Genomic DNA, 14,951 nt, shown 5'->3' with positions numbered 1-14,951 from the left:
GAAACCTTATAAGATTAACAATGATTTGTGTCAACTAAAATTGCCATGCTTTCAATGCAGTTCAATTCTGCTAATATAATTATTGTTTGTAAAGAAAAATAGCGAAAAAACGAATCTTACAGAACAATTAACTGCAACAGCGATTTCCCGCAGGCCCAGACCTGCTTCATACATTCCCACCATCCGGTTGCGTAGTTCAGGGGTTGTTTCGTGTACACCCCTCGTTTTCCCCATTTTCTGTTATAAAAAATAACTAAAATTTGCAAAAACCGAAATTCTAATTGTGTCTTGATGTTCGGAAAAGGTACAGAGCCACGTGACAAACAGTAGTGCCATACGGATCTAAAAGTAGGTGTTCCTTTTCCGAGATATCAATATGCTATATCTGATAGAATAATCGCCGAGCTAATTGTTTTTCTTGACTTAACATATTCAAACCCGCACATTCGGCTTAGAAAGATACACGTTACCATTTTACCGACAACGTGTACTCCGTCTGGCGTATGTGCCATACTAAGGAAATTTCACTTGCATTGGTTGAACAAACACACGCTACGTTCCAATTTTTTTAGAGTTACAACTACTTTTCGCGGATTTCCGTTAACAATGTTACTGAAATGTCTGGTATTAACTTCTTTCTTTAAGAGGTGGGTCGAAAACACTTGAACTTGTGCGAAATATAAACGGAGGTAGGATACGCTCTAAGTCAATACATGTTCAGCTTTCGCAGCTGTCACAGCACTGTTGATCAATACTGTTTTACCGACTGCTGACTGGTGTCGTTCCCATTAGTCCCTACTAGCCCGACCTCTCGACCAGCCCTATGCCAAAGATATTATAAACGTAGATGCGGTACGGGGCGTCAGAGAAGGGAATTATATATATAGTAAGCGCATGTAATGGAATAAGAGTCTCCGTCAAAATCCGACTGCTAAAAGCGCCCTCTTGGTTTGTGGGTCAACTCCTCGGAGTTACTTCGCAGTTTTCGGCATTTTTCAGACGTTCCGCGTCGGTAATTGCTTAAGTTAGAGAATTTTAAAAATGAGTTACCACCGCTGTTACAATTACAGGAGTTACCATAAATGTAAATGATGTACTGCATATTTATTTACCACTCGAATATTAAGTGTTTATTATATAATTATTGTAATATAATATAATAATTATTTATATGCTATAAATCATAAATTATGACTTATAATTTTAAAACATCACCGGAAAAAGTTTTATGTTCACCTATTTTTTAAAGACTGATAAGTTTTATTTATTTTAATTATGATAGAGCTAAACATTTTTCTCTTTAAAATGTTGAATGCTATCAAAATTCTGTATAAAATCAAGCAGGAGATAAATCCAATTTGTCCATTTTATAAAGAATTTTGAGATTTCTTTAGAAACAAAAACATAGTATATTGTCAATTATAATACCTTAATTTTTTCTCTAAAATGCTAAAATGAAGTAACTATTATAATATATGTTTATCAGTTACAGATTGTATTAATTAATATACAGTTTGTAGCTAAAATACATATATACTTTTACAAATTTATAGTGTTTTAAAACGAAATTTAGGGTATGATTTATATATATATATATATATAATACTTTCAAGAACTTCATTGTTTATTATCAGTGGCGTTGTTTGTTAGGCAAAATATTAATTTGATAAAAATGCTTGAACATTTCCAAATGTTACAAACTTTTTATTCAGAGCTTTTTACAACATTATTTTTAATTGTACGATTTAAATGATTGATGGCTCTTTTACCTTGAAATTAGAATCACATATTTTAGAAAATATAACTAATATATACACACAAAATACTACCTTAAAGTTTACAGTTATTCAAATAAAATAGAAGAAAACTGTAATATAAGTACTAAATATTTTAATGTAACATACACGATTGCAAATTCCTAAATATTAAACTGCATACGGTTCTACAACATTATAGTCTTAAGTTGAGATATATGACCCATATTTATGCAAGGCCTTTTAAGTTTGAACCCCTCAATTATTTGCGGGAAAAACCTAGAAAGTATTCTTCTGGAATTAAGTAAGAACCGTATATACCTTTGCCTATAGTCCGTATACCTGGTTGAACCTAATCAATTTTGAAGATTTTCCTCCTTTCATGGTCTATTTCTGTTGTAAGAATACTCGGTTAGAATGGCTGCATAGTTGTGAGCCCAAAATTACGAAAATAGAATTAGCACCTTATTACGGTTAAAACACTGTTTAAAAAAAAGTAATTGTTTAAGTTTTGTAATTTTACATAAAAAAACAATCATTTAAAAAAAAAGCGAATTTTAAACGACAAATAGTTCAATTGACAAACAAACAAGAATGGAATAAATGGAATAGTTGAATTGCCAGTTTAAAAAATTAATATTTTCAACAACAGAAATGAATTTTCAACAGAATGAATGAATTTTTACCCACTTACCTTGAAGAAGTCAAAAGATAAATTTTGAACCAAAAATGAAATAGCTGAATTTTCTAATAAAAACATTAATTTCTAACAATATAATTCATTTTCTATTCAAAGAGCTAAATATGCAACTAAAATCGTAATATTTTAACTAAAAAGATTTATTTTTAGTTCAAAAAATTAATTTAAAATTAAAAAAAACGGGGTTTCAACCAAGTAGATGAATTTCAACTAAAATGATAAATTTTCAACAACAAAAATCAAGTTTCAACAAACCCCTTCTACTATTAATGTAAAATTCTTTAATTTTTACCTGCTAAATGTTTCAATGTATACAATTTTAAGTATTCCTTCAAAATTGTTGAATTTCACATTACAGTTTAAAATTAATTATTTAACTAAGCATTGATTTTAATGATTTTTTAAACTATAAATGTTATTATAATAAATAAAATTTTTAAATTTATTATCTTCAGTTTTTAGAACAATAATACTTTGATAATAATAATATGAATAACTATATCTAATTATTTTAATATGTATTATTTAAATTTCAAATTATTATTATTATTATTATTATTATGTTTTCTTAACAGACTAGGAGTTTATATAATAATAATTTAACGATAATTTTCAAATTCAATATACAATTTTAAAGTAGAAGTTTCTGTTAAAAAAAAATTAAGAGAAAAATGTTCTCAGCAAGTATGCATTGCTGGAAACAAAGTTTTTGAAAAATCATTTTCGAAGCAATGTTTTTTGGCGTCTGACATTGGTTTTATTAAAAAAGGGTTAAGTGCATTTTTCACTTAATTTTTATGTACAGAAAGTTTTCTTTTGATTGAAAAATTAAATACGTATATTTAATATCATATATACATACATTCATGCATACATACATACATGCATACATACATTATATTTGTTTAAACAATTAAAAAGTCTTAATTTTTTCTTTCTATACGCTATAAATTCAGAATCATAATGCTATGTGTTCTATTTTATTGCAATTCTTTTAGTTACCGAAAAAAACTGCTTTAGCAAATAAATATTGTTTAAAGAAAAAGAATTTATTAAAAAATAAAATAAATGTGTCAAAATTATATAATTATTCAACAGAAAGTAGCATATGATAACAATTTGAATACAATTGGACATCTCTGGCTCAATTGAAAACTTTTTGAAAATAAACAATAATTAATTCTTCAAATAATTACGTAATGTTTTTAGACAAATTTACTACTCCAAACAATGACAAAATATTGCATTTCAATAAGAAAACAAGATCATTTTTTAAATTTCTGGGGAATAAATGATTGTTTAAATAATTTACATCTGTTTAAACAATTGAAAATTGTTTTAAAAGTCATAGTAAAGATTAAAATTGTATATTGATCATTATTTCTTTGAAAACGACGACGGGAATTGCTGAAAAATAACAATAAGCACACAACTTATTCTAATTTTAATCTTTTCATTGCAAGTAACATATCGTTGGAATCGCAAATAAACGTACACTTCGAATATAATATTTTCAAATTGCTGATAGAAAAATAAAAAATTTCCTATTCATATTTGGAAGAGATAATGTAGCACGAAAGTTAATCAAGAATTATTCAAGTTTTCAAGGCGACCTCAAAGTCAAATCAGAAACTAGTTCAAAAATTTCAAAATTGGAAAATGTTAAGTTGAAATTTTTTAAAAATAAATAATTTTCAATATGAACAACTAAAATTCGAAAATTCGCAAACGAAAACTAAATTAAATGTTTCAATGTGTGTAAATGTTTTAATTCAGTATTGCATATGAAAATTCAGAGATCTAAACCTGTAACCATTCAAAAACTTCGAATTTTTATTTATTTTTATTTTACACAATGCAATTTTAACTTTTTAATTTCAACCAGTTCATTTAAAATAAGGGCCGCATTTTGGGGCGTGCAAGCCGTGCGGTTGCACAGAGCGCCATGGTTGAGGGGGAGAGAGCATGCGATTTTACTCCCTACCTTCCTCGACCTGTGTTTTCAGGTTTCTGTAAAGGTGACAACTTGGTACCTGTTTGTTCAAGTCTAGTCTCAAGATCAGCAATAGTTTTTTCACTTATACATTCAAAGATCTGAACTAAGAATGTCTTTCGATGATCATTTCTTACGATACTTTTTAAATTTATAATAATTATTAATCATTTAAACAATTTTCATAAACATATTGAGAGGTGAGGTATTTTTCAATTAATAAACACAATTTGCTTACGAAGTTAACTATGATTGTCTTTGTGATGGCTCTTTCCTAAGGTATTTGTTAAATCTACAAGAATGGTTAATTATTTAAAGAACTTTCATAACAAATTCAGAATTTGGCTATTTTTCAAACGAATAGGGTCAGTCTTTTTTACAAATTTAATTAAAAACGTCTTTCCGATTAATTATAATAATCGCATTTTCAAGATTTATTATTTAAACTACTTTCATGAGCAAATTAAGAGTTTGGGCATTTTTTGGAAAATAGGCGTAATTTGTTTATGGAATGAACAAAGAATATATTTCCAATCACATTTTCCTACGACACCTTGCAAATTTAAAATAATGATTTATTATACAAATAAATTTCATAAACAAATTCAGTACTTAACTTTTTTTTAGATTTTGAACCATTTAAACATTTGAAACAAATTAATTTTTATAAGAAAATGTATGCACTATATATTTAATAAGAATTAAAAACAAAATTAAAACTCTATAATGGTAAAAACTTTCATTTTCATTAGTTTCAGTAAGTATCTATTTTTATTAATTTCTTAAAGTAATTTCATCTCTTCAATTAAATATTTTGCTTTATCAAGATTTTCTGTAGTATATTTTCACTTGCAATACTTTTCTCCATATATTTTACGGTGATGAATCAGTCGAACATATAACCAGTATTATTATCAATTATTGTAATATGATTATAACATTCTCATCAGAGAAGGTATTAGATTTGTGTAAAATTTGACCCCCCCCCCCCAGTTTTTGTCAAATGTCCACGTTTTGAGACCCCCTGAATCCGAAAAACAGGTTTTTACGAATGCACTTTTTGAATAGTTTTGAGACCACTTTTTTAAAAATGAAAAAAAATTCTTTGTATGGTTATTCATAGTCTTAAAAAAATTTAACAATTTATCCTTATGACTTTTTTCGAAAAACTAAAAATGACTAGAGTTATAGCATTTTCATAATAAAAAAAAAACTAAAATGAACAATTTAGGCCAAACAACGCATGATAAGAAAAAAAATCTGGAGAAGAAAAACATTGCTTTTTGAAAGCCCTACAAGATTATGATAACAACTTTTTCAATTTGGTCAAAAAGTTGAAAATTCCAAATTTGATCATACAAAAAAATTTCGAAACCACATTGTTTCAAGATTTAAAAATTCTATGTACGGTTGTTCATAGTACTCAGAAACTCAAACAATTTATCACCATAACTTTTTTCTATAAAAAGAAAATTATCAGAGTTAGAGCATTTTCAAAATCCAAAAAAATAAACTGAAATGAACATTTTAAGCCAAACAACGCATGATATGAAAAAAAGCCAGGAGAAGAAAAACTTAGTTTTTTGAAAGCCCAACAGGACAACGATAACAACTTTTTTTATTTGTTCGAAAAGTTGAACATTCCAAATTTGATCGTACCAAAAATTATGAAAAATTAAAAAATTCCATTTTTTGGTCAACTATGCAAGATACGAAAAAATTAAAAAAGTTCAAATTGCGCGCCCTGGAAAGAACTACAAATTGATAATGAATCACTTTTCGATATAAGCTACGAAAAAAATGAGACAAAAATTATTTATCCAAAAAAGAGCTATAATTTTTGATAGGACAGTTAGTTTTTACTTTAGTCGTAAAAATTACATTCTTAATAAAAATATTAAATTTGTTTGAAAAAACGACACAAGGTATGAACTTAAATTACCAGACAACAGTTGTTCGCCTAAAAAGATCCATAAATTTATTATTAATCATTTTTTGATTGGACGAGTAGATCTTCTTTTAATTGTAAAACATAAGATAAAAAATGCAAAAATGAACTTTTTGGAAAAAGCACAGCAAAGACGAAAGAGGACATAGGCTCCTATATAATACCCTATATAGGTTCCTGTATTAGACCCTATGCAGATGCGTAGTAGTTTTTGTTTAATTGTAAAAAACAACATTAAAAATAAAAAATTATAAAAACAAGGAAATAAGAATTAGTATGATTCAATTATTATGGATATTATGAATCGTAACGATATACATTTATTGAAATGATACATGTTTTAGAGCAGCTTAGAATACAATTTAAAGCAAAATAAGAAAAAAAAATCTAAAAATAATCATGCTAAATACAATTTGTTTTTCATTTTGCAATTTTTTAAAAAGTAATTCCTGGCAGAGTTACATAAAAAGGTATTATAATTGATATAAAAGTGTTGTGTATAATGTAGAAAAGTTGACATGTTGGACAAAATCGAGTGCGAAGCACGAGATAGGTGATGAGAATGTGTTCGTTAAAGCCAAAAGAGCTTTAACAAAAGAGAGTTTAAAATCACAAAATTACAGTTGTCGGTCCGTTCACCTTTGATTTTAAAAGGTCTGTGTCCGAATGCGGAAGAAATGCGGAACAAATGCAAAGACTAAGTGCGGAGTGCGATTGCCATCAGTCGCGTGCCGTAGGTGCCCTCAAACTCTCTTTTAACGAAAGAGAATTCACAATTACAAAATTACAGTGGTGGATGTTTCAAGTCTTAATTTTAAAATGTTTAAGCAAGAATGTGCGAAAATATAAAGACCGAGCGCGTAGCGCGAGGTAAATACATAATCGAGCGCGAAGTGCGAGGTAAATGTACAACCGAGTGCGAAGCGCGAGAACCGAGAATTGCGCGCCCTAGGAGATGAGAATGTGCCCGCGTAGCGAGCAAATTTTTTATGATTAAATTTACACTGGAACAGAGGTCTCTCAACTTCACATTATATGCGCATTTGAAATTTTTTCTTTTCCTAAGGCGGGCCTAAAATCAGTGCATTAATTTTAGTACAATTAAATTACAATGCGGCTATATACGAGGTTATTGGTAATACTCGCATTTGCCTAAACATTTGATAAAAATGTTTAGTATTGCACAATCATTTATTCTGTATCGTGAGAGGGTACCCACGCGAATCCGTGTACAAATAGAAGTTATAAAAGTAAAAATGAATATCGTGGTATTTTATTGAACTTTATTTCCAAATAAAATAATTGCAAGCAAAGCAGTGATTCGCGCGCGGAGCGCGCGTACGAGCTTTTATTTTGGTTGAAAATTCGTCTTTTTGGTAGATAGTTCGTCTTCTTGATTGACAATTAATCTTTTTAGTTAAAAATTCAAATGCTATTTCCTTGAAAATTCATGTATCTTGTAAACGATTCCCCTTGTCGGTCGATAGAATGATTTATTTAACTGAAAATTCAACTGAACGCAGTTGATAATGAAGCTATTTTGTTGAAAGTTAAAAAAAATTAACGAATCCAGTTGAATCTTCCTTCAATTCAGTTGAAAATTCATCTCGTTGATTAAAAATTTGTCTATTTGGTTGAAAATGATTTTTTTAACTGAAAATGCAATTATTTCATTTTTGGTTTAAAATTTATATTTTTCATTTGAAATGCAACTATTTGTATAAAAATTGTCCTTTCTGAGTTGAACATTCCTGTATTTTGTTGAAAAATCGTCTTCTTTGTACTCTCTAAATCTGAATCAGTATATGTCTAATGCAAATCAGCGTATATACACTGCTAAAACAGTGAAATGTAGCTGCTGATCAGTGAAATTTGACTGAATAACAGCTAAATTTACAGCTAACAATTAACAGCTAACAGGTTTGAGGGGGGCCTTGGAGAGAACCGGTAATCTGTTATGTAATTTAAGTATGGCTCTGCAATATAAGAAACGCAGTTTTTCTGTTTCTCACATTCTCTGATAGTTTCTGCTTATACAAGGAAAGTATCCTATCAGTTGTAGGTGGACCAAATGATTTTGGAGGCCGATAGAATTTTCTTCAAGGATCGAAATATTTTAGTATTATACCATTCACAATTAAGCCATTATTTGCCTTTCGTGGTGTAGGCATGACTTACTGAGCGTCGAAGCGAGTAATGTGAGGAAAGGGGTGTAGATCTTTAAGAGTTAAGAGTGATCTAGAATAATTCTCGATATTTACATTCTCGTCAAAGAAGGTATTAGATTTATGTAAAATTGGTTCCCCCAGTTTTTGTCAAATTTCCACGTTTTTAGACCCCCTGAATCCGAAAAAACAGATTTGTACGATTATGTTTGACGCCTAATTAACAATTAAGTTTCTTTTGCGCATGTCAAATATAATTTAAAATACTGTTGCGTACACGTCTCGCTTGAATAAATACAATTTTGTATGCCAGATCTTGAATTTTTCTTAACTTCATTATGCATATTAATGTTATATTTATCTAAACCTCGAAGTAAGAAACGTGATGAATGAAATTCTGTAGAAAATTCAGATCAAATTCAGATAGAAAAAAATCATTTTACCTTCATCGCGAAATACCTTAAAAATGCATTTTTTACGTTTCATTAATATTTAAAAAATATGAAAAGTACATTGTTGGATGAATTCACATGTTAATAATGAGAATGATAATTGGCAAATTCTAAACAATTGCATGTTGATTAAAAAATTTCCATTCATTTATATTGAATTTATCGAAAGTTCTTCCTTTGAAAAGAACAACTTCTGTAAATCATAATAAACTTGTTAAGAAATTTTGATAAGAACAGAAATAAATATTGAAATTCACCCCCATCATGGAATACTCATCCCCAGTAATCTACCGAGAGTCCTAGACTCCTAGAGACGTATGACCTAGAGACTTCCTGTCTATATTTCTACTTTTTACAACCTCAGGCCTGACTGTTTCAAAGGATAGTTTCCCGAACGATGAATGGGCTAGCTGCATTACAGATTAGACCAAATATTAGTCCCAAATATTTTCTACGCCACAGGCGTAAACTTGTCAAATCTCACAAGGGGTCGTCCCACCGTGCTCCAGATGCGCTAGAGACTATTTGCTTGCAAAATACCGATGTGTTTTACGCCATTGGCATATTACAAATTTAGGATGGTTAATATTTCTTAATGAAGCTTTACATTCTTGATGTAATAATTACCATACAATTTTATTAAAAATGGTTAAAGATCTAGCACGTTAAAGTATGTCCATTTGAATATGTGCACTAACTTATTTAAGTCCAATTGATTTAGACTTAAATTGACACTATTAAAAGCTGACATTATTAAAACTTAAAATGACATTATTAAAAGAACGGTTAAATGCCATAGAAATCGGAGCAATTTCACAGGTTTCGCAAAGACTTCGCATAGATTTAAAAGAATTTATAAAGTCTTCTATTATTCGACAATTAAGATTTCAAAGATTTCTGGTCGATTTAAAAGACTGCATAAAGACTTCAATTATTTTAAAAAGATTTCATGAAGGTTTTATGAATTTAACAAATATCACCGAATATTTCAAAAGTATTTCAAATCATTTGCAGACTTTTAAACAATTCACAAAAATTTCAATGATTTCCCAAAGTTTTCAAAGATTTCGCCGAGATTTCAGTTAGATTTGAAAGACTTCAGATACCTTTCAAATATTTCACAATGATTTTTAGAGAATTTACCAGTATTTCATAAAGAATTAAATGATTTCCCAAAGAGTTCAAATATTTCAGAAAGATTTCAGATAGATTTCAAAGATTAAACCAAAGATTTCAATAATTGCCTAATGATTTTGCAAAAAGATTTTGAAAGAATTCACTAAGATTTTAGAAAGATTTCACAAAGTTTTCAATGATTTCCCAATGACTTTAAAGATTTCACAAACCTTACAAATATTTCGCAAAGATTTAAAATAGATTTCAAAGATTGAACAAATAATTCCAATGACGTCCTAATGATTTTACAAAGATTTCAAACATTTCGGAAAGATTTAGGATATGTTTAGAAGATTTCACAGATATTTCTATTATTTTACAAAAGCCTCTATTATTTCACAAAGTTTTCAGAATTCTCAAAGATTTTACACATTTTGAATAGATTTAAAAAAGTTATTTCGCGAAAATTTCACGAAGAATTTACAAAGGTTGCAATAATATCTCAAAGATCTTATGAAGACTTTACAAAATTTTCAAATATTTCGCAAAGGTTTCGGATAAATATAAAAGAATTCGGAAAGGCTTCTATTATTCCACATAGATTCCAGATAGATTTTAAAGATTAAACAAAACAAGAAAGAATTGAAAGGTTTCTATATCCTACGATCGGATGAGTTTAAACATTTTATTTACGAGTAGGCAAATTAAGACTTTGGCTCTCCCTGGTCGATTTTTATGGGAGGAATTGACCCCTGTGTCCCCTTGGCAAGACTCCACCGCCTCTGATGGACATATAGTAGGAATAGGAGGGGACTAGGTACATGCTACCTAACTTGGGCGCGGGGATTGATCATAAGTTAGAAGGGAGAGTGGACCATGTTGGTTTGCAAAAGCAATAGAGGTTTAGCAATCCAAGATCTAGGTACAACAGCCCGCTCGTTATTTAGATCCGGCAACGACATGCGTATTCTGCCGTGATTTGGAAGAACGGTCTTCTTCCAAATCAAGACAGTATTTCTCTCCTATTTGTATGTACATATCAAATACTAAGATTTAAAATTTTTTTACGGTATTGACTAAGTTCTAATTGAATTTTCTTGAAATTTAAGAAAAATACATATATCAAACGATTTTTGTATCAGAATCTCTGAAAAAGAAATGACAAACATCAATTTTTTAAATTAGACTAATTCAGAGTAATCAAAATGGAATAATGTAATTGAAAAATAATGTTTCATTCGAAGCGATTACAATTTTACAATTAAAAATTTGTCAAAGTTAAAGCTTTATTATTTAATGAAATATTAGTAATTATTAACCACTTAATTATCTATAAATATAATATCACATAAAATATCACCATTTTTTCGAAAGCTATCCGATATACAGACAACCACAACATTAATAACAACGACGACGTAGACGCCAGAGAGAGAGACACAGATACCGACGTTAAAAGCTTGTTTTTCTGACTCAAAGGGCCTCAAAACGTCGACATTTGATAAAATCCGAAAAAGTCATTTTTCATAAAAAAAACTAATACCTTCTCATTTTGGATGAGAATGAAAAAATTATCACCAAGATTTGTAAAAAAATCTTTTTAAAAAATGATTGTCCCGTAAGTTAGAACCGAAAAATTACTATTTCAAAAAAATTAAAGTTGTTCTAAATATTGAGCTATACTCGCGACCGGGAGAAATCGGGAAAAGAAAGTAAATTTGAAAATTGACCTGCAGTTCGAGTATTAAAAATTTAACAGTGATTGATTTTACAAGATGATTCTAGATCTATTCATAATGATATAATTTACATATTTTAACGTTAAAATTTGAACTAATTTAATTCGAAAGCCTTAGTAGTGACACACGTGTAAACGTACGAATTAATGGCTTCTTAAATAAACGCCTTTATTCAATTTCAAAATCTATTTGAAGTATTATTACAGTATAAAATATTCCATTTTTAATCTATTTAGTTTGGAAATTTAAAAAAATATAAATTTCAATAGTAAACAATTTGAAAAAGAATTGTCACAATTTCAGAGTGACAAATTTAAACTTTGAATGTTACAATTATAATTGTTTTATTTTTTTTATCTGTATTTCCAAGGTAAAAGTATTTCATTTCGATTCTTGAAGAAAAGGATTTTACAAAAATGTTAGGAAAAATGGCGATCAGTCTGAAAGACATTTAAATAATCCGAAATTTTTTTTAAATAATTTAAAAAGATTCGAAATAATTTAAAAGAGAATTGATACTTTTAATGATTTATAAAATGTTTTGAAATGTTGACTTTTTATTTTGAAAAATTACATAATTTTAAGAGGAGGTATAAAAATATGGCACAGCTGAAAAAATCCCAAAAGGGATGAACGAAGAATCCCAAAAAATGAAATCTCCGGCACCTGAATAATAATTTCATAAAAATTGTATTAAAAAATACATTAAAAACACGTGCGCTTTAAAAGAAAAAATGTTCTGCCTAAATTTTCTTCGTACCTACATAAGAAAATTTTTGAAACAAACTTTAAAGGATTCAATTGAACAACGATTTATATCAAAATTCATTTTTATTATTTTTTTATTAAGAAAAAATTCGATTTTTCAGAACTTTTGAATATTTTTTTCAAATGCTATACACATTTTCAAACAAAATTTTTCATACAAAAATATATATTCGATTATTGTATTTTCAATAAATAAATAATATATAATAAGCAATTTTTTGAATTGTTTAAATTCATGAATTTTCTGGTTCGGATATTTTATAATTCAGCCATTTTCTTTAGGGATTTTTCAAATTTGGTAATATCTTATTGTCCGGAATTTTATTTATTTTATTTTTCGTGAATTCTCCAATTCGACTTTTATAATTTCGGGAATTTTATTCTTTGGTTATCTTTTAATTTACGAATTTTACAGTGTCGTGAATTTTATTTTTCGGAAATTTTCAGTCGCTTTTTCCGAAAAATAAAATTCCCACATCCGGGCTAGACAACTCCCTAATTTGAACAATTAAAAAATAGCTAACAAATATTTTTTTTAATAGAATAATAAAATTCTTATACCAAAGAAAAAACTTTTTTAATGTTTAAAGTTTTTAAAAATTATTGTTAGAATTTAAAATAATAATAATTGAACAAACGTATGTTTGAATGAAAAACAATGTTTGAAAATGTGCATTGTATTTTTGTACATTACAGAAAACTGTCGCGAAAATAAAATTATTATTTTAAAAAATAAAAATAAACGTCGCGTTAAATTAGTGTGAATTGAATCCTGTATAGTTTGATTCAATTAAAGCTCACGTGTTTTTAAATTTATGTTTGTATCACATTTTTATAATATTATTGTTATTTTAAATTAAAAAAATAATAATAATTTGATTATTGTATTCGTAATAAATAATATTGACCACAAAACTGTTTTCTCAATCTCTGCAATTCGGAAATTTTCTAGTTTGTATATTTTATCATTAGACAGCATTCGGCCTGGAATTTTATTATTCGGAAATGTTCAAATTCGATAATATTGTAAACTGTCCAGAATTGCATTATTCTAGAATTTTTAAATTCGGGATTTTCAGGTTTCAGAATTTTATAATTTCGGGAAGTTTACAGTGTCGAAAATATTTCAAGCATGTTAAAAGATTTATAAGATTGTAAAAAATCTGGAAGATTTTGAGGCATTTTTTTGCAGAATTTTACATAAATTTTACGACAAAATGGGAATCATTATAAAGTAAGCTGTAGTAATTATAATAATTTAAAGTTTATTTTAAAATATATTTTATGGAACATGATATTTTTTATCAATATGACAGTGAAATTCTGTTCGTCTAATTTTGTTTGCCAATGCGAAACGTAATCTGGCTTGGAACTGCCGTCTTAACATTTAAAAACCGAAAGAACAATTTTCATATCACTTGGAATTATAATTATATTTTTATAAAAGTCTAAAAAAATCCATAGAAATTGCAGACCACAAAAATAAAAATAAATAATATTAAAGAACTATATGCAAACAATATATAGAATGAAAATTATAAGTAATAATTTTAGAAATATTGGCAAATACATGAAACCGTAATATAAATTATTCATCGACTTTTATTTGTGGTATTTATTAAAATAGCCATGTTCTGCAAAGTTATAACTTATAAATGTAAAAATGTTTGAATTGGCAATTTACTAAATTTACTTTCAATCCAATTGATTCTTGTCCGAGCTAAGTAACCATTAGTGCGCCTCGAGGGGCCTACTGAGAGTTGCTTACAGCGCTCCAAGTGGCTGTTGTCGATAGGTGTTATCGATAGCCGGGGAGCGGTGGGTAGAGGAGAACTGACAATTTGTAACGATCGCATAAATTTGCATTCCATCCGCTAGGAACAGCACCGTCGCTTCCATAGAATACGCGGTTTCGATTCGAAATTATAAAATATTCGTGCGAAAAGTAAAAAGATTGGCAAGCAACACTTCAGGGCAGATCGGCATGAATATGGTTTAAGTGATAATCATTCCTGTAAGCGAATAAATGTATATGTTAGATTTGTCGAGAATTTTTGGGCAGAGGAAATTTGATATAATGTTTAGATTTAAGATAGCAGACCTGACAGCAGAATATACAATTCTTATATTTATTATCAAATTGGCGACATAAAATCGTTACACTGAACCGAGGGGAGAGTCATTTTGATTTTCGTTGAAATGATTAAGACCTCTGGGCAGTCGGTTCTCCGAACTATAATGTAAACATTATGAGCGGACTTGGCTTTATCGTAGCCGGCGAAGTGTTAGGGCATGTGCGTTCTTCACATGAGAAGG

At 28.5% G+C, this 14,951-nt stretch overlaps 1 protein-coding gene across 11 annotated transcripts in view; it reads right to left on the bottom strand.

Moving 5' to 3' along the window:
- The window catches only part of LOC117174076, a 323,085-nt gene that overhangs the window by 157,087 nt on the left and 151,047 nt on the right, over positions 1 to 14,951 (bottom strand). For 9 of the 11 annotated variants that reach the window (XR_004467252.1, XM_033362744.1, XM_033362747.1 and 6 more), the window contains exons 1-2: positions 471 to 758; positions 121 to 237 (exon numbers count right to left, since the gene is read on the bottom strand). The exons of 1 other annotated variant lie outside the window; for it this stretch is intronic. Coding sequence is in view for 9 of the 10 variants with exons in the window: in XM_033362744.1 (XP_033218635.1) it covers positions 121 to 237; positions 471 to 512 (159 nt within the window). In the remaining variant the exon portion in view is untranslated. Of the gene's footprint in view, positions 1 to 120; positions 238 to 470; positions 759 to 14,951 lie in introns of those variants that run through there. One more of the 11 variants, XM_033362750.1, reaches the window with a different exon arrangement.

Source organism: Belonocnema kinseyi, chromosome 6 (genome assembly GCF_010883055.1).
Source record: "Belonocnema kinseyi isolate 2016_QV_RU_SX_M_011 chromosome 6, B_treatae_v1, whole genome shotgun sequence".
NCBI classification, from domain to species: Eukaryota; Metazoa; Arthropoda; class Insecta; order Hymenoptera; family Cynipidae; genus Belonocnema; species Belonocnema kinseyi.
This window is presented reverse-complemented; position numbering and strand designations above follow the sequence as displayed.